We start from the raw sequence: 15,240 nt of genomic DNA, 5'->3' as shown, positions 1-15,240 counted from the left end.
TGGGCAGCAGCATATGTGGTGCCAATGTGGTTATGCCTCCAAGGGGTTTGGAAAAGAAATGGACCCGGACTTGTCAAAGGTATCTGATCCTAAAAGCATAAGAATAATGGGCAGGGCTGCATACGGGAAAGATTGGCCTTTCACTAAGGAAGCTATAGGCCTAGGACGGGGGTGGGCAACCATTTTGTGAGTGGGTGCCAAAACCGGCAAAATCTCTGACTCAAATTCTCCTGCGTGCCAACCCTAATTTTTTGAGGACATGTTACACCTATTTGATTTCTCTTAAGGTGTTCATATGTGAAGAACCTTAAGAAATAATAAAATTCATTTGAGTGATAAAAACACAGTATATGATGATGAAAAATACATTTATTTTTTAATGTATACAATGACACTGATAGTTCGACAGAAAACTTTATGACTCCATTTGATATTATCAGTGGGACTTTTGCTGCTGCATCATTGATGACAGAGATTTTACATCAGGTTTATATTTCGTGACCTTCAGAGATATGCACGAGCTACTACTTTCATCCGTCTGGCTACTCCTATTATGAGACTTAACACAATTCATCACTGATAACAAAGATTCACAAGCATATGTTGATGAAAACATGGAGAGTGATGCTGTTGCAAACTTTTTTAAACAGAAAAAATTTTCTGGAATCGCATTCCAAGTCCTCAGTAGTTCGTTTTCGCACTTCTCTCTGGTACTCCTGTCTCTAATCGCATTTTTCAATGTTTTCCAAGTCAACTCTAAGGTCAATAAATTTCTTCTTCCAAATTGAGCTACTCTGAAATTCAACCAATTGCATTTCAAAGTCAGCCATATCTATCCATGAAAACCTTTGTAAGTTTAGTTCCTCCAGTTCCATGCTATCCGGAAACCTCATGAATTTTGCTGTCTCTTCCAATTCTCTGAATTTCACAAATCTTGAGAAGAACTGCTCAATAGTTGACTCGATGATGTTTAAAAACAGCTTTTGGAGACTTTGACAGTCTGTTCTGTCATCTTTTGGGAGGTCTTTGATGTGTCTCTTGAGGTTTGGGAAATATCTAAATCTCTCACCATCCACATCCCTCTGAAAGACTTCCAGTTTCTTTTCAAAAGCCTTTTTGTAACCAAACATAACATCAACTGTCTTGCCAGTTCTTTGTAATTGAACATTTAAGTCATTCAAATGTTCACAAAAATTGTAAATGGGAGATTATAAGAGAGGGTTTTGTGTGCCAGCAAAAGTTACTGGTGTGCCATGTTTGGCACAGGTGCGCCATGTTTGGCACAGGTGCCAGGGGTTGCCCACCCCTGGCCTAAGATGTGATTACCGGTAAGACCTGCCCAGCTAGGAATTTATGAAGGAATCGCCTTTGTGGTTACTTTCAGGCTCACCAACCAGCGCCCAGAGCTTGTCCGGTGTGCAAATCATTCTGCTGATATTTTAGAACTGATATCAGCTTTTGCCAGGCAATTAAAAAATCCAAATGTGAAAATTTCACAATAAACTCCACCCCAACTAATTAATGGTGGTTAAAAATAATAGGTCCTAGCAAAACCTCTCATGTTACATGGTCACAACTCACAATTCTGTAAAAAAGTTCGCGTTATAAAGCTCTGATGTAAAAATCAAATCATCAAGCAGCAATATTTTAAGTGCAGCACAGGGTCTTTCCTATCATTATTCACAAGGCTTGAATCGCTTTACATTATAACAAAATTTAATAAAACGGATGACTTAGTAATTAAGTCAATTTTTAAAATCTGTTCTTCTACACAGTGACAGATTTCACTTTTTGGTCGTCTTTCTCCTCCTCCTTCTCCTTCTCCTTCTCTTTGCTCTTCTTTGATTTCTTTTTCTTGTGTTTGTGTTTCTGGCTTTTTTCCAATTCTGCCTCAGGGCCTGCATGTTCCTTATGCTTCTTATGTTTTTTATGTTTCTTGTGCTTTTTCTTTTCCTTCTTCTTCTTGCTGTCCTGACTTTCTGCCGAGCTGGCACGGTGACTGTGGCTTCGAGTTTGGCTTCCAGAAGGGCTGTGACTTCTACTTGGACTAACACTGGGACTGCTCTGCCTCTGGCTCCTGGTGACACCTATCTGGCTGACGGCGGCTGTGTCCGTGCTCTCTTTTACTTTCTCTGTGACTTTATCTTTCAGTTCCTTAGAAATTTTCCCCGAAGTATCTTCCTCTTTTATTACTGATGCATTGCTTTCACTGTCACTTTCATTATAATCTGGTTCAAAAGCAGCTCCATCAGTTTCTCTCATTAAGTCGGAGCAAAGTCGAGAGGAGTGACTTAACTGGGGTTTAGGCTTGGAAGCACTCTTATCAATTTGCCCAGCAACCTGCTCTTTTTCAGCCTGTGGGTCTGGTGGATTAAGTATATAAAGTAATTTATTGCCACTTGACTCTTTACTGTTCCTTGTTTCTAACATATGCTTCTCACGATCCCTACAAGGATTTTTATCTACGGATTTTGTCTCTTCACTTAAGCGTTTGGTATCAGAAGTGGCTTTATGATCATGCGGGTTTTTATCTCTTGAGGGGCTAGAATTACTTTTCTTGGAATCTCCTGTTCCTTTTCCAGGCAAATCTCTCTCCGCCCTGGGCGTAGTTTTCTGTCCAGATGCAGAATCTCTGCTCCGAGAAGGACAGTCTTCTCTTCCCGTTAATTCTTTCCGTTCATCTCTACGTTTGGAACTTGAATATTCTCTGCTGTCATAGTCCGTTTTTTGGTCTCTACTGGGAGTAAAGTCTCTCTTTGAGGAACCGCTAGTGGAATCATGCGTATCTGAAGTTCTAGTCTCTTTGGAAGATTGAGACAAACTTTTAAAATTACCTTGTTCATTGAGACGGTCCAAATTACTATCCTTCTCTGGCTGAGTGCTGCTCTTCCTCTTTCCAGGATTTTCCTTCTCCAACACTGAATGATCCATCTCTCTCTCTCTGGTTTTCCCTTTTTCACTAGATGTAGAGTTTTTTGAACCTTTGACCTCATGTTGTATGACTTCATGGCTCCCTTCCTTGGTGAGTTTTGGAAGTTTCTCTGCTGGCTCGCTCTCTTTTTCAGTATACTTGACTGTATTTGCTGGTTTAGTGCTAACATTTTTTATAACACTGGCTGGTTTTCCTACACTTGATACAGGCTGTGTGGCTTCAACATCTTCTTCCTCCGATTCAAAGTCATCTTTATCCCATTTGGACTGAGGGACCTGAATCATAATAATGACATCTTCAGCAGGAGCTGTATTATCATTATTATATTCTTCCATCGTTTTGATGACAGTTCGCTTCGTATCTGTTTTTTCTTCAGATTTTCTCGCAGGACTGCCTCCAGTTGAACGCGTACTGGTATAGTCCACAAGAGTAGAGCTGGATCCTCCAGTTCCAGTTACTTTTCGTCTGACCTTTCCTTTGACTTTTTCTTGTTTAACTTTGCTAGATGTTGACTCCAATTTTTCAGAGGTTTCTTTTGTATTAGATATATTTTCTGTACTTCCAGTTTTTTTACCAGTTTCTCTGTTGCGCTTAATTTTTTTGGCTGGGGCTGTTGATGGCGAAGTTTTGTCCTTTTCAGGGGTCCCGTCCATCTCTTCAGTATCAGGTTCCATTTTGCGTTTTGGCGATGGCCTCCCTATTTCAGTTACTTTGAGTTTAGAGACTTTCATTGAAGATGACTCCAAGCCGTTCTCTACACCTTTCTCTTCAGTCTTTCTTTTTCTTTTTTCTCCTTTGCTGTCAGGAGGCTCACTGTTCTCAGTAGGCTTCTTGGCCTTGTCTTCCTCACTAGTTAGTTTTTCTGATTTGACGTCTTTGGAAGAGTCTTCCTTCACTGTTTCCTCTCTGATAGGTGTTGCCTCTTGGTGTTCTTTTGCTGACTTAGAGTGAGCTTTTCTGGGGGTGCCGATGGCCTTCTCATCTCTTTGAGAGGAAGATGATGACTTAGCACTGTCAGTCTTTGGAGTCTCCTCTTTGGCATTTTTAAGTGGAGGTTCAGATGGAGATTTTTCACCCTCTCCCTCTGGTTTTTCTTGGGATCCCTTAGCAGGTTTGACGTTTTCCTTTTTGGACACAGAAGATCCATCATTTTTTCGTTTGGTCTTGTCTCCTTTTGCTTTGGGCTTATCTTTTGCTCTCCTGTATTTTTCAGACACTGATTTAAAAGGGATGGATTCTGCGTCCATTGGTTCATCTCTACTCGGAAGAACAGATAATGAGTCTGTTTTATTTTCCTCGCCACTTGTGGGTGCTCTTGATTTTCTAGAAGGTTCTAACAACTCTGGGTTTAGAACGCCGTCACTTTCTTCCCCCTTTCTCCACCTTCGATGTTTCTTGTGTTTGCTTCCTTTACCGTCTCCTGCAGCACTGCCGCTCTCCTTCTCTTTTGACTTTGTGCTATCCTTTTGATTGCGGCTGTCTCTTGTTGAAAGCTTTTCTGAATAGTTGCTACCACTTATGTTTCGACTTCTATGACTTTGTCCGCCCAAATAATCTTCTCTGCGGCCCCTTGTAAAGGGAGAATTCCTGATATTAAGTGGTAAAAACCTCTCTGGAGTAAAGTTCTCTCTATTTGCTGATGGTCGAGGCTGTGCTCCAGCAGCGTAACCTTTGTAGTATTTTTCATACCACTCTCTGTATTTTCTCTCCCATTCTCGGTATTGCTCTTTTTCCAATGGGTCTCTAAAGTCAACACCTCTCCCATAATAAGCTTTTCTGTCATATGGTGGTGGAACTTCTCTGTATCTATTAAAATATTCACGTTCTGTTTCCCCTTGTGATACAGTACATTTATTTGGAGACTGTCCCCTAAATGCTTGAGGGGACCTTGATTGTGAATGATATCGTCTATATAGTGGTGACCTTGACCTAGACCGATGATATGCATGAGATCTAGACATTGAGCGGTAATTTCGACTCTTGGCTCTGCCTCTTCTGGGGTATGGAGGTGATCGCGAACAGGAGCGAGAGTGCGAGCGGCTAAATGATCGAGAATAAGAACGTGACCGCGTTGAACCAGATCTTGATTTAGAGTAAGTACAAGAACTTCTGGAGTATGAGGAACCACTATAGGGAGATTTAGACTCTTCTCTTAGCCATCGCTGCACTCTATAGAATTCTTCCCTGGACAGTGGTGGTGCTTGTGTTGTTGGGATGGTATTTGGATGAGCAGTCTGCACTCCTGATGATACCCAAGGTGTTGATAAATTGGCTGGCGCTGGAGGGAACTCGGGGGGACGGACGCTATACCCAGCAGGTGTTGGCAGGCCAGGAGGAAACTGAGGAAAAAACTGTGGTGGAGGAGCACCTGGAGGGAGAGGCAGTGTATGTAGAGGAGGTGGGTACAGAGGAGGGGGTGGAACAGGCACAACAACGGGAGTTGCTGGTAGTGACGGGCCTGGAGTTCTCTGTGATCTTTCCCTGTGGTGTCGTCCACGGTTTATACTTCTGTAGCCACTCCTCTCTCCCTTCCTAATTTGCTGTGGCAGAGAAACCAGATAACCAGGCTTGTTGGAAAGCTCCCAACCTGGTTGACCACCACGTGGACGAGCAGCCTTTATTCTTACTGGACCAGTTGTAGGGATCAACTGTCCATGCAATAATGGCTGTCCAAGCAAAGATGGGGTTCCAAGCACAGGCACCTGGTAATGTTTCTCCTCCATAAGGGTAGTCATTGCTATTGAAGAGGTCCCCTTTGAATGTTCTGAGGCAAGGGCTGCAGCTGGCAATATTTTATGATCAGAATCCTGGAAAGGCCCATCTGATTTTTCTGAGTGGACTGATACGGAGACCTTTACAGTTACATCAGGTACAGGCTCTGGGGTAGATGAACTTTCAGACACAGCAGGGGCTAAGGAAGACTGATTAGAAGTCAATGAAGATATACAGGGAGCCGGGTGGCTTGATGAAGATGTCACTGGAATCATCAGAGGATCCTGTTGTCTTGATGTTGGAGATCTCGTCAGAGGTTGTAGATTCCGCTGAATGAGTGGTCTCGGAGGTGGTATTGGGGGTGCTTTTGGGGGCAACTTTTTCCGTAGTCTTTTTGTATATCCAGTTTCATTTTTGAAGTTATTAACAGCCTGTCGCAAGAATATATTGGCAATTAAAGCATCCGGAGAGACATCATTTTTATGACACGTTGGGCATGTATGGTCCTCTGATTCCAAGAGTGCTGTTCTTACACACTCATCACAGTAGCTGTTTCCACAGCAGGGAATGACAGCGGCATCGGTCATGATGTCTTTGCAGATGAGACACAGCAACTCATCTGGGGTAGGGTCATCCTCTTCAGAAGACAAAGAGGGCTCCTCTGGTAAGAAAGGTGGCTTTTCTTTCTTCCCAAGTGCATATGCTTCTGCATCTATAGTTGGTATTGCGTATGCTCCAGTGTTGGTGAGCTTTGCACCTTTCCTGTTAGGATCCTTCACTTCCATCATGAAACTTCTGGGGATTCCAGTGCTCTTTTTAATCCTAGGACCAGATTCTACGTTTTTATTCCCGTTTGTTGGGCAATTCTTAATAAAATGGCCAGCTTGACCACAGCGGAAACAGGTATAAGATGGAGATAGTGGACCTAGAGGCTTCTTCATGTAATTGATGGGGTCGTATTCATGGCCAGATTGCGACATCATTGCTTTAATTTTATCATCTTCAGAAGCATTGGCTTCAGCAAGATTGGCAGTCTTTGTGAGCCGGGCCAGAGAAATAGATGCAGAAGAGTCATCAATTACTTTTGAAGTTCCCATCACTAGTTCAGTTCGATGGATAAGGTTCATCTTGCTTGTAGATTTCACACCTCCAATAGGAATTCTTCTAACAATTACAGATGAATTCTTAGGAATCAGAGCACTATCATCAGTATATTCTTCCTCGGTCTGTGCGTTGGTGATCTGCAGGTCGCACTTGGCAGCTTTCAGCTTCTCTCTCCCCATAATCTGCTCCTTTAGGTCGCAGAGGGAGATGTGCAGCCCATCAAAGGTGACGGTGGCATAGTTGAGCTTGGAAGCGAATTTATAATGCACACAGGACATGGTGCCAAAGGACTCCTAAGGTTCGGCGAGGAGACGTGGACACGCTCAATATATGTCTATTTATCAACTTAAGAGCAGAATATGCGCATACACAGAACACTCCCAAGACACCTAAGGACGAAGGCCTCGGGTTAAACACCCGCTCCCCACAGCAGGGGCATGAGAACCGCAATCCAGACCCCGACCGCGGGATCACTTCACGCGCAGAAGGCGGCCGAGGGCGGGAGGGCCAGGGGCTCCGCGATCGGGCACCGCGTCACCCAGCCGGGTCCCCCTCGCTCCTGCTAAGGGCCGGCAGGCAGTGCAGTCAGTCGCGGGGAGCCCACACGTTACAAGTCCGAGTGACCCGGCGGGGTCAGGGCTCCGATGCGCGGCCGCTAGGCTCACAGCCCGCCAGCAGCCTCTTGCCTCCTCCCGGCTTGCGGACGACCAGACGACGCTCCCCGGAGGCCTCCGCTCTGGGCACGGCCTCACCACTGGGCCCCAGAAGGGCCTTGGTGACCTGGCGCCTCCGAGGCTCCCGGATGCCTCCCCACCCGAGTGCTCCGCGCTTCTCTCACCTTCCACTCTGGTCACCTCTAGGCCCAGGACAGCGAGAACACGCACGAAAACTGCCAGGCAACCACAAGGGCTTCCTTTCTGTTCTGTCCCGTGGGGCTCCGGAGATGCTGGGGTCCAGCCCCAGCAGGTCCAGGGGTTCCCAAAGGTGTGGATGGAGTCAGCGAAGAAGGAATGACACGGAGGCAGCGTTCAGATCATCAGCATAGCCAGGTTCTCCAGCTAGGTTCTGCCTCTAGTCTCCTGTTACATCTGTATTTATACCAGTTGATTTTAATCCTATCCATTCTATTCAAAGGTTAGGGCATTTGTTATCTCCATTCCAAGGTCACTACTCTATTGTTCTGTTAAGCTACAAGGAAGTAACAGAAGGAGATTATCCTGAGTAAAGATTATGTAGCTTAAGCACGATCGTTGTTCGTAGTTAAGGTGATTAACTACCCACCTGGCACTTAAGAGGTTTTACTGATTTATTCCCTTCCTTAGTCCTGTTCATTCCTAACTCCAGAGAAAAATCCCAACCTGGGGAAACAACCTTTATCGGGGAGGTGACCCTGGTAAAACACATAGCGATAAGAAGGGGAGCAAACATATTAAGAACAGTATGCCATATACGCCAGGTCCCTTGAAACATATGCTGTGCAGATGTTTCTTCCCTGCAGCGACTGTGTCAAGCAGCAAGGATGAACAGGCTTCCGGCACCAACTCACACTCATCTCTGGGTCTCTCCCACCTGGAACCTGCCCTGTAGGTGGTCTGGCAGTGGAGGACATAGCTTCCAGAGCTAAGGCCTGGGATGTGGGTTTGCAGCCTCAAAGGGGATGAGGACAATCACAGGAAGATAGAAAGAGCAGATGTTTGGTAACCAGTTGTCTGCCCTGCCATGCAGGTGAGTCTCAGATTTAAAAAAAAGTTATCTCTTGCCCTAGCCAGTTTGGCTCAGTGGATAGAGCATCAGCCTTCGGACTGAAGGGTCCCAGGTTCGATTCTGGCCAAGGGCACATACCTGGGTTGTGGGCTCAATCCCCAGTAGGGGGTGTGCAGGAGGCAGCCAATCAATGATTCTCTCTCATCATTGATGTTTTTATCTCTTTATCCCTCTCCCTTCCTCTCTAAAATCAATATAAAAAAAATGTATAAAAAATGTTATCTCCGATCTTTGCTCTCTTTCTGGACCAGGCTTCCTACCTAAATGATTTGATATAATCATTTTATTTTTTGTTCCCCCCTTTAATTTAGACTCAGCGGTGGCAAACTTTTTGACTGGAGGGCCACAATGGGTTCTTAAACTGGACTCAGAAGAAGGAGCTGCAGCAGTGTTTCCCGACGTTGCCATGTTAACACTGCTGCTGGTGAAGGAGCGGAGGGGAGAGCAAGAGAACCCTCCGCTCTTTCAGCTCCCCGGGCCGGATAGAACAGTCGAACAGGCTGGATCCGGCCCGCGGGCTGTAGTTTGCCCACGGCTGCTTAGAGAGAGGAGGGGAGAGGGAGAGCAAGAGAGAAACATAATGTGAGAGAGAAACATTGATCAGTTGTCTCCAGTTTAGGGCCCCAGGGGGATATGGAACCCAAAGTTGAACCCACCACCCTTTGGTGCACAGGAGAAAGCTGCAAAGGACTGAGCCACCCCGGCCAGGGCCTTCCTGAATGCCAGGAGGGGAGAGGTGGAAGTTCTCCCCACCCCGTGGCTGGGTCTTGATCGCCCTCCACTCAACAAAATCCACAAGCGAAAGTGGTACATTTTGGAGGCGCGCAGAGCTGGATACCTCCCCCGCGTGTCTCCGCGGCCAATAAGACCAAGACCAAACAGGGCACACGCACTGCAGCGCACGCCAATGGTCCCCAGGCGGCGCCCTCCAGGAGACCAGGCTGTGCAAGACTCCGGTACCTCGTCCAGCGCCCCCCCCCTTTCTTTGCCCCACCCACCCCACCCCACCCCTAAACAGCGTTGGCACACCTCCCACCGGACCACCCTCCTCCCCGCCCTGCATGGTTCCCTCCTCCCCCCCGAAACAACTGAGCCCAGGACTTAACCACAGAGGGAGGGCCCTGCTCGCAGTAAAAACCCTCTCTCTGAGCTGAGAACCAGATGGCGGCATAGGTTAACGCCGGAGATTGCTGCCTTGAACAACCAGATCAAAACACACCTAAAAGACGGAACGGACATCATCCAGAACCACAGGAAGGCTGGCTGAGTGGAAATTCTACAACTAGGAGGAAAGAGAATATCATACCAAGACTCAGAGGAGGCGCAGTGCTGAAGTGAAATACTCAGGTGTGGAGTGCGCGCGGAGCAGGCTGGCAGCGGAGGGCATGGTTGGTGCTTTCAATCGGGAGGGAGTCTCAGATTCTGAGCTCCAGAGCCGGGCGAGTCTCTAGGGACCCAGACTCAAATGGGAGAAGCGGGACTGTCTGGCTTCGGTCGGAACTCGAAGGCAGCTTTCTCTCTGAGGTTTGCAGCGGTTGCTGGGACTCTGTGAGGCAGAGCCCCTAGGGACGGAACTGAGAGCCGCCATAACTGCTCTCTCTGGCCCACCCTGTTGGTCCCCGAGCCCAAGCGACCCACCCGCCCCACCCAAGCCCTGCACAGAGCCATTTGCCGAATAGCCTCAGGCAAAGGCTAGATTAGCACCTCCCTAGAGGACAGAAGTGTTCCCACTGCAGACACAGCTGACTCTCACAGCCAGCTGGCCTGGAGGTCAAATCCCCCTAGTATTAACTACAACAATCAAGGCTGAACTACAGGAGGACTGCACACAAAGACCATTAGGGGGTGCACCAAGAAAGGATAAAAAAATGCGGAGACAAAGAAACAGGACAAAACTGTCAATGGAGGATATTCAGTTCAGAACCACACTTTTAAGGTCTCTCAAGAACTGTCTAGAAGCCGCTGATAAACTTAATGAGATCCTCAACAAATCTAATGAGACCCTCGATGTTATGATAAAGAACCAACTAGAAATTAAACATACACGGACTGAAATAACGAATATTATACAGACTCCCAACAGCAGACCAGAGGACCGCAAGAATCAAGGCAAAGATTTGAAATGCGAAGAAGCAAAAAACACCCAACCGGAAAAGCAAAATGAAAAAAGAATCCGAAAATACGAAGATAGTGTAAGGAGCCTCTGGGACAGCTTCAAACGTACCAACATCAGAATTATAGGGGTGCCAGAAGATGAGAGAGAGCAAGATATTGAAAACCTATTTGAAGAAATAATGACAGAAAACTTCCCCTACCTGGTGAAAGAAATAGACTTACAAGTCCAGGAAGCATGGAGAACCCCAAACAAAAGGAATCCAAAGAGGACTACACCAAGACACATCATAATTAAAATGCCAAGAGCAAAAGACAAAGAGAGACTCTTAAGAGCAGCAAGAGAAAGAAACTCAGTTACCTACAAGGGAATACCCATACGACTGTTAGCTGACTTCTCAACAGAAACTTTGCAGGCCAGAAGGGAAAGGCAAGAAATATTCAAAGTGATGAATACCAAGAACCTACAACCAAGATTACTTTATCCAGCAAAGCTATCATTCAGAACTGAAGGTCAGATAAAGAGCTTCACAGATAAGGAAAAGCTAAAGGACTTCATCACCACCAAACCAGGATTATATGAAATGCGGAAAGGTATCCTTTAAGAAGAGGAAGAAGAAGAAAAAGGTAAAGATACAAATTATGAACAACAAACATGCATCTATCAACAAGTGAATCTAAGAATCAAGTGAATAAATAATCTGGTGATCATAATAGAATCAGGGACATAGAAAGGGAAAGGACTGACTATTCTTGGGGGGGAAAGGGGTGTGGGAGATGCGGGAAGAGACTGGACAAAAATCGTGCACCTATGGATGAGGACAGTGGGTGGGGAATGAGGGCGGAGGGTGGGGCGGGAACTTGGAGGAGGGGAGTTATGGGGGGAAAAAAGAGGAACAAATGTAATAATCTGAACAATAAAGATTTAATTAAGAAAAAAAAAACCCTCTCTCTGCCTTCGCTGCTAATCTCACTCGCAGGCCATTGCTCTGTGTCCACTGCTCTTCCCTTCTGTGCCCGCTGCGCAGAGCCCACTTCTCCGCCATGAGCTCTTCCGAGGAGGATGTGGCTGGTGCGCCCTCCGAAATCCGGCCTGCCAAGGCCAGGATCCAGGCCATCGCCGACAAGGTAGGCGGCCAAGTCCTTCGGAGCCCGAGTCAGGTCCCGCCCTGTCCTCAGAGGGGCAGCGCCCGCCGGGACGCGGAGGGTATTGATGCTGGGACAGGGACCCTGGGCCTCGCCTTCTAGAGGGAAGGGCCTGGTGTGCTTGTCCTCGGGCGGTTCCAGTCAGTGAACCTGGGAAAGGGTCTGCAGGGGTCCTAACTTCTGCCCTGCCTTATTCTAGTGCTCCTTGGGCAAGTAAAACAAAAACGGAAACCAGGCTGGGATGCAGAAGCTGAGTCTGGTTCAGATCTGGGCAGTGCTTGATTTCTGTGCCTCAGTTTCCTCGTCTGTAAAGTGGGCATCACTGGGGTGCCTTCAACAAAGGTTCTGGGGAAGGTGGGATGGTGGGGTCACAGGAAGGCTCAGGTTCTGAGAAGACACAAAGTCCAACAAACCTGCTGCTTCCCTAACCCGATAGGAGCCCAGCCTCTCCTGAGGTTCCCGGGTCCCAGGCCTAAGAAATTCCTCACTTGCTGCGTGAACTGTGAATGCGCCATCAGCTCAGGAGAGAGAAGTGGCTGTCTCAGGGCTCCCTGATGTGGTGCTGGTCACTTGAAAGTGACAAGTAAGAGGGCGGTCACCATGGCCGCTGGGAGGCAGTTCTGAGGGCGGGGCTTGCCTGTGGCTCCTAGAGGACAGGGCAGGGACACCCTCTTGCTGCCTCGAGTACTGATCCTCCCCCCGCTCTCTGGGCTGCAGGTGTGGAGAACAGAGGCCAGAGGGGGAGCCCTGGCCAGAGGATGTCAAAGTCCCCAATTCTGGCTCAGCCTCCTCAGGTAGTGCCCACCAGTCCGACCTGGGCCTTCCCTGGCCCTCTGCAGTCTCCTGGCCCCTTGAGGGTGGTAACTGGCAACTTCCTCACCATCCCCAGGCCTTTCCTGCTCCCCTTGGCTCTAGTGCAGCCCGTCTTTCTCCCGGTCCACAGTACGATCAGTGAACTGTCACCACGGGCAGTGCCTGGAGGCTGCCACATGCCCAGTCCCATCGCCTGCATTTGGGTCTTCTCACCATTCCTGCTTTCCTGCCTCCACTCCTGAAACAGGCCAAGAGGGAGGCCATTCCTTCCCAGACTCCAGTGTGTGTTTGTGTGTGTCATTCATCCCCGTAGGCTTGTCCACCGTGTGCAGGGTCAGATCCCTGCGGACCAAACATGGCACCTTGCATGACAGGTGAGCACTGAGACACAGGTAGGCCTGCAGTGAGAACCCTGCCAGCCGCATGCCGAGGGCAGCAGAGGGGGAGGAGGGACCTGCCTTCTCCCTTCCTGACCCTCCCTCCTGTCAGCTGCTGACTCCATTCTCCCTCCATGCTTATCCCTGGTTAGGGCCCCTCCCTGAAGGCGCGGGCAGGCCACAGGCCTCGTGCCGGCCACGGGTCTGACAGGCTTGGTCCTGATTGCGAGGAATAATCTGTAAAGGGGGGGCCTTATGGGTCAGTGTGTAACATCTGACATGAGGCCGCAGCTCCCGTGCCGGTCACTCTTGCAGGAAGGAAGACACTGAGCTCCCCTCAGTGCCTGCCCCCTAGGTGAAGTCCCAGCTGGAGGAGAAGGAAAAGAAGAAGTACCCACTTTCAAGGCCACGGAGTTCAGGAGCCAGGTGGTCCAGGGGACTAACTACTTCATCAAGTTGGAGTGTCCGCTACAGGGGTACCTATGCAGATGTGGGGAGGTGGGGGGCTTACAGGGACCAGCACAGGGGTGCTTAAGGGGGTTCCTGTAGTCCTGGCTGATGTTGCTCAATGGATAGAGCGTCAGCCAGCACACCAAAGGGCCTCGGGTTTGATTCCTGGTCAAGGGCAGGTACCTGGGTTGCAGGTTGGATCTCTGGCCTCAGTTGGGGCGCATTCAGTCGATGTACCTCTCCCTCTCTCTTTCTCTCTAAAAAATCAATAAAAGTTTTAAAAATAATAAATGAGTGTGCATGCACTCCTGCAGGCCTCCATGGAGGAGAGGACTTAGCCTTGCAGGCAACTAAGGGCTCTGAGGAGCGGATGTAGCGTGCCAGGGGTGCTGGCTGGGGTGCTGGGCACCTGCTACTCCTGAAAGAGGAAGATGGGAATGTCACCACCCTAGTGGCTGATGCCCTGAAGCAGTGGTTCTCAACCTTCTGACCCTTTAATTACAGTTCCTCGTGTTGTGATCCAACCATAAAATTATTTTCGTTGCTACTTCATAACTGTAATGTTGCTACTGTTATGAATCATAATGTAAACATCTGATATGCAGGATGGTCTTAGGGCGACCCCTCTGAAAGGGTCGTTCGACCACCAAAGGGGTTGCGACCCACAGGTTGAGAACCGCTGCCCTGAAGGGACTGGGCCTCCAGGCTCTCAGGGCCTTTCTCACACAGTCCACCAGGCACAGGGACTTGGGCTCAGAGGCAGCACCTGCCCCCCTCACTCGACTCTCTTTGCAGGTTCAAGTTGCAGATGATGACTTCGTGCACCTTCGAGTGTTTGAAAGTCTCCCTCATGAAAACAAGGCCCTGGCCTTGCACAATTATCAGACCAACAAGACCAAGCAGGATGAGCTGGACTATTTCTAGTTCTGGATTTTGAACTGAACCTTCACCATGTGGTTTTCTGTCACGTGTTCGTGTGTTGGGGTCAGAAATGAACGCCGTCTCTATGCTGTGCCACGTTCGCTGGAGGGGCTGCTCTGCACCAATCTGGTGTCTCTGCTTCTGACTTTAACAGCGTGATTTTTCTCCCAATCAATGATCTTAACTAAATTGCTTTCCAAGAGGGCTTAGATGATCCCTAAATAAATACATTTTTAAGTTTCTGCAAATTTCCTCCTTTGCTGTGGGATTTGTTCTTCATCTGAAACCATAACCACCGTATAGACATGTTTACAAAGGTCTCTCACGGCCACACGCCGGGCCTGAGACCCCCCACCTGAGGAGGAGAGCCCCGCGGAGCTGCCCCAGGTCCCAGCCAGTGGGTGGTCGACCCAGGGCCCAAGGAGTCGCTCCAACTACAGCTCTGGACTCTGTGTCCTGTCTCCAGGCCTCGGGTGCCCCCGTAAGTAAAAGGATTCGAGTAAACCCGGTTCTAGACCATGCGTTCCAGGTGTGCTCAGTCACACTGTTTCCGTAGCAGCAATGACAGGGCAGGGACCAAAGTGTTGCGCAATCCTGCTGCACAGCTGCTCAGAACCGGCGGCCTGGGAGGCGATGCCACTCGTCCCCTGGGCTGCGGGCACCTGCTCAAAGCCTGAGCCTCTGGAAGGGCCTGTTTCAACAGGGTCCTGCCCGCCAGTGCGGTCAGTGCCTGGTTGGTTTGCCCCATGTTTGTGTGAAATAGCTTGAAAAGAGTGTCCTTGACATCATAGGAGTAATGACTGTTGGGTGCAATTTCTATCTGTGTGGCTCAGGGACAAGGTAGAATATGTGTTTCTGAGGGTTAATGTCGGTCTGACATTCCTGAACCCCACTCGGCTTCACTGGGGC

The 15,240-nt window shown here is 48.5% G+C and overlaps 1 protein-coding gene and 1 pseudogene across 2 annotated transcripts; one reads left to right on the top strand and one right to left on the bottom strand.

The window, feature by feature from the left end:
- Positions 1–1,767: 1,767 nt before the first annotated feature.
- LOC308517094 (E3 ubiquitin-protein ligase RBBP6-like) lies at positions 1,768–7,026 on the bottom strand (the record flags this gene model as incomplete). Its single annotated transcript, XM_081088155.1, has 1 exon — positions 1,768–7,026. The coding sequence occupies one exon, from the start codon at positions 7,024–7,026 to the stop codon at positions 1,768–1,770; it is 5,259 nt and encodes a 1,752-aa protein (XP_080944281.1).
- Positions 7,027–11,668: 4,642 nt separating this feature from the next.
- Positions 11,669–14,334, top strand: LOC308516973 (cystatin-B-like; annotated as a pseudogene). Its single transcript has 3 exons — positions 11,669–11,764; positions 13,328–13,416; positions 14,206–14,334. The product of its transcript is annotated as a cystatin-B-like (transcript).
- Positions 14,335–15,240: the final 906 nt, after the last annotated feature.

This window comes from Myotis nattereri (assembly GCF_964212035.1).
Source record: "Myotis nattereri genome assembly, chromosome: 3".
NCBI lineage: Eukaryota > Metazoa > Chordata > Mammalia > Chiroptera > Vespertilionidae > Myotis > Myotis nattereri.
Note: the sequence above shows the minus strand (reverse complement) of the source record. Positions and strands in the feature narration are given on the sequence as shown.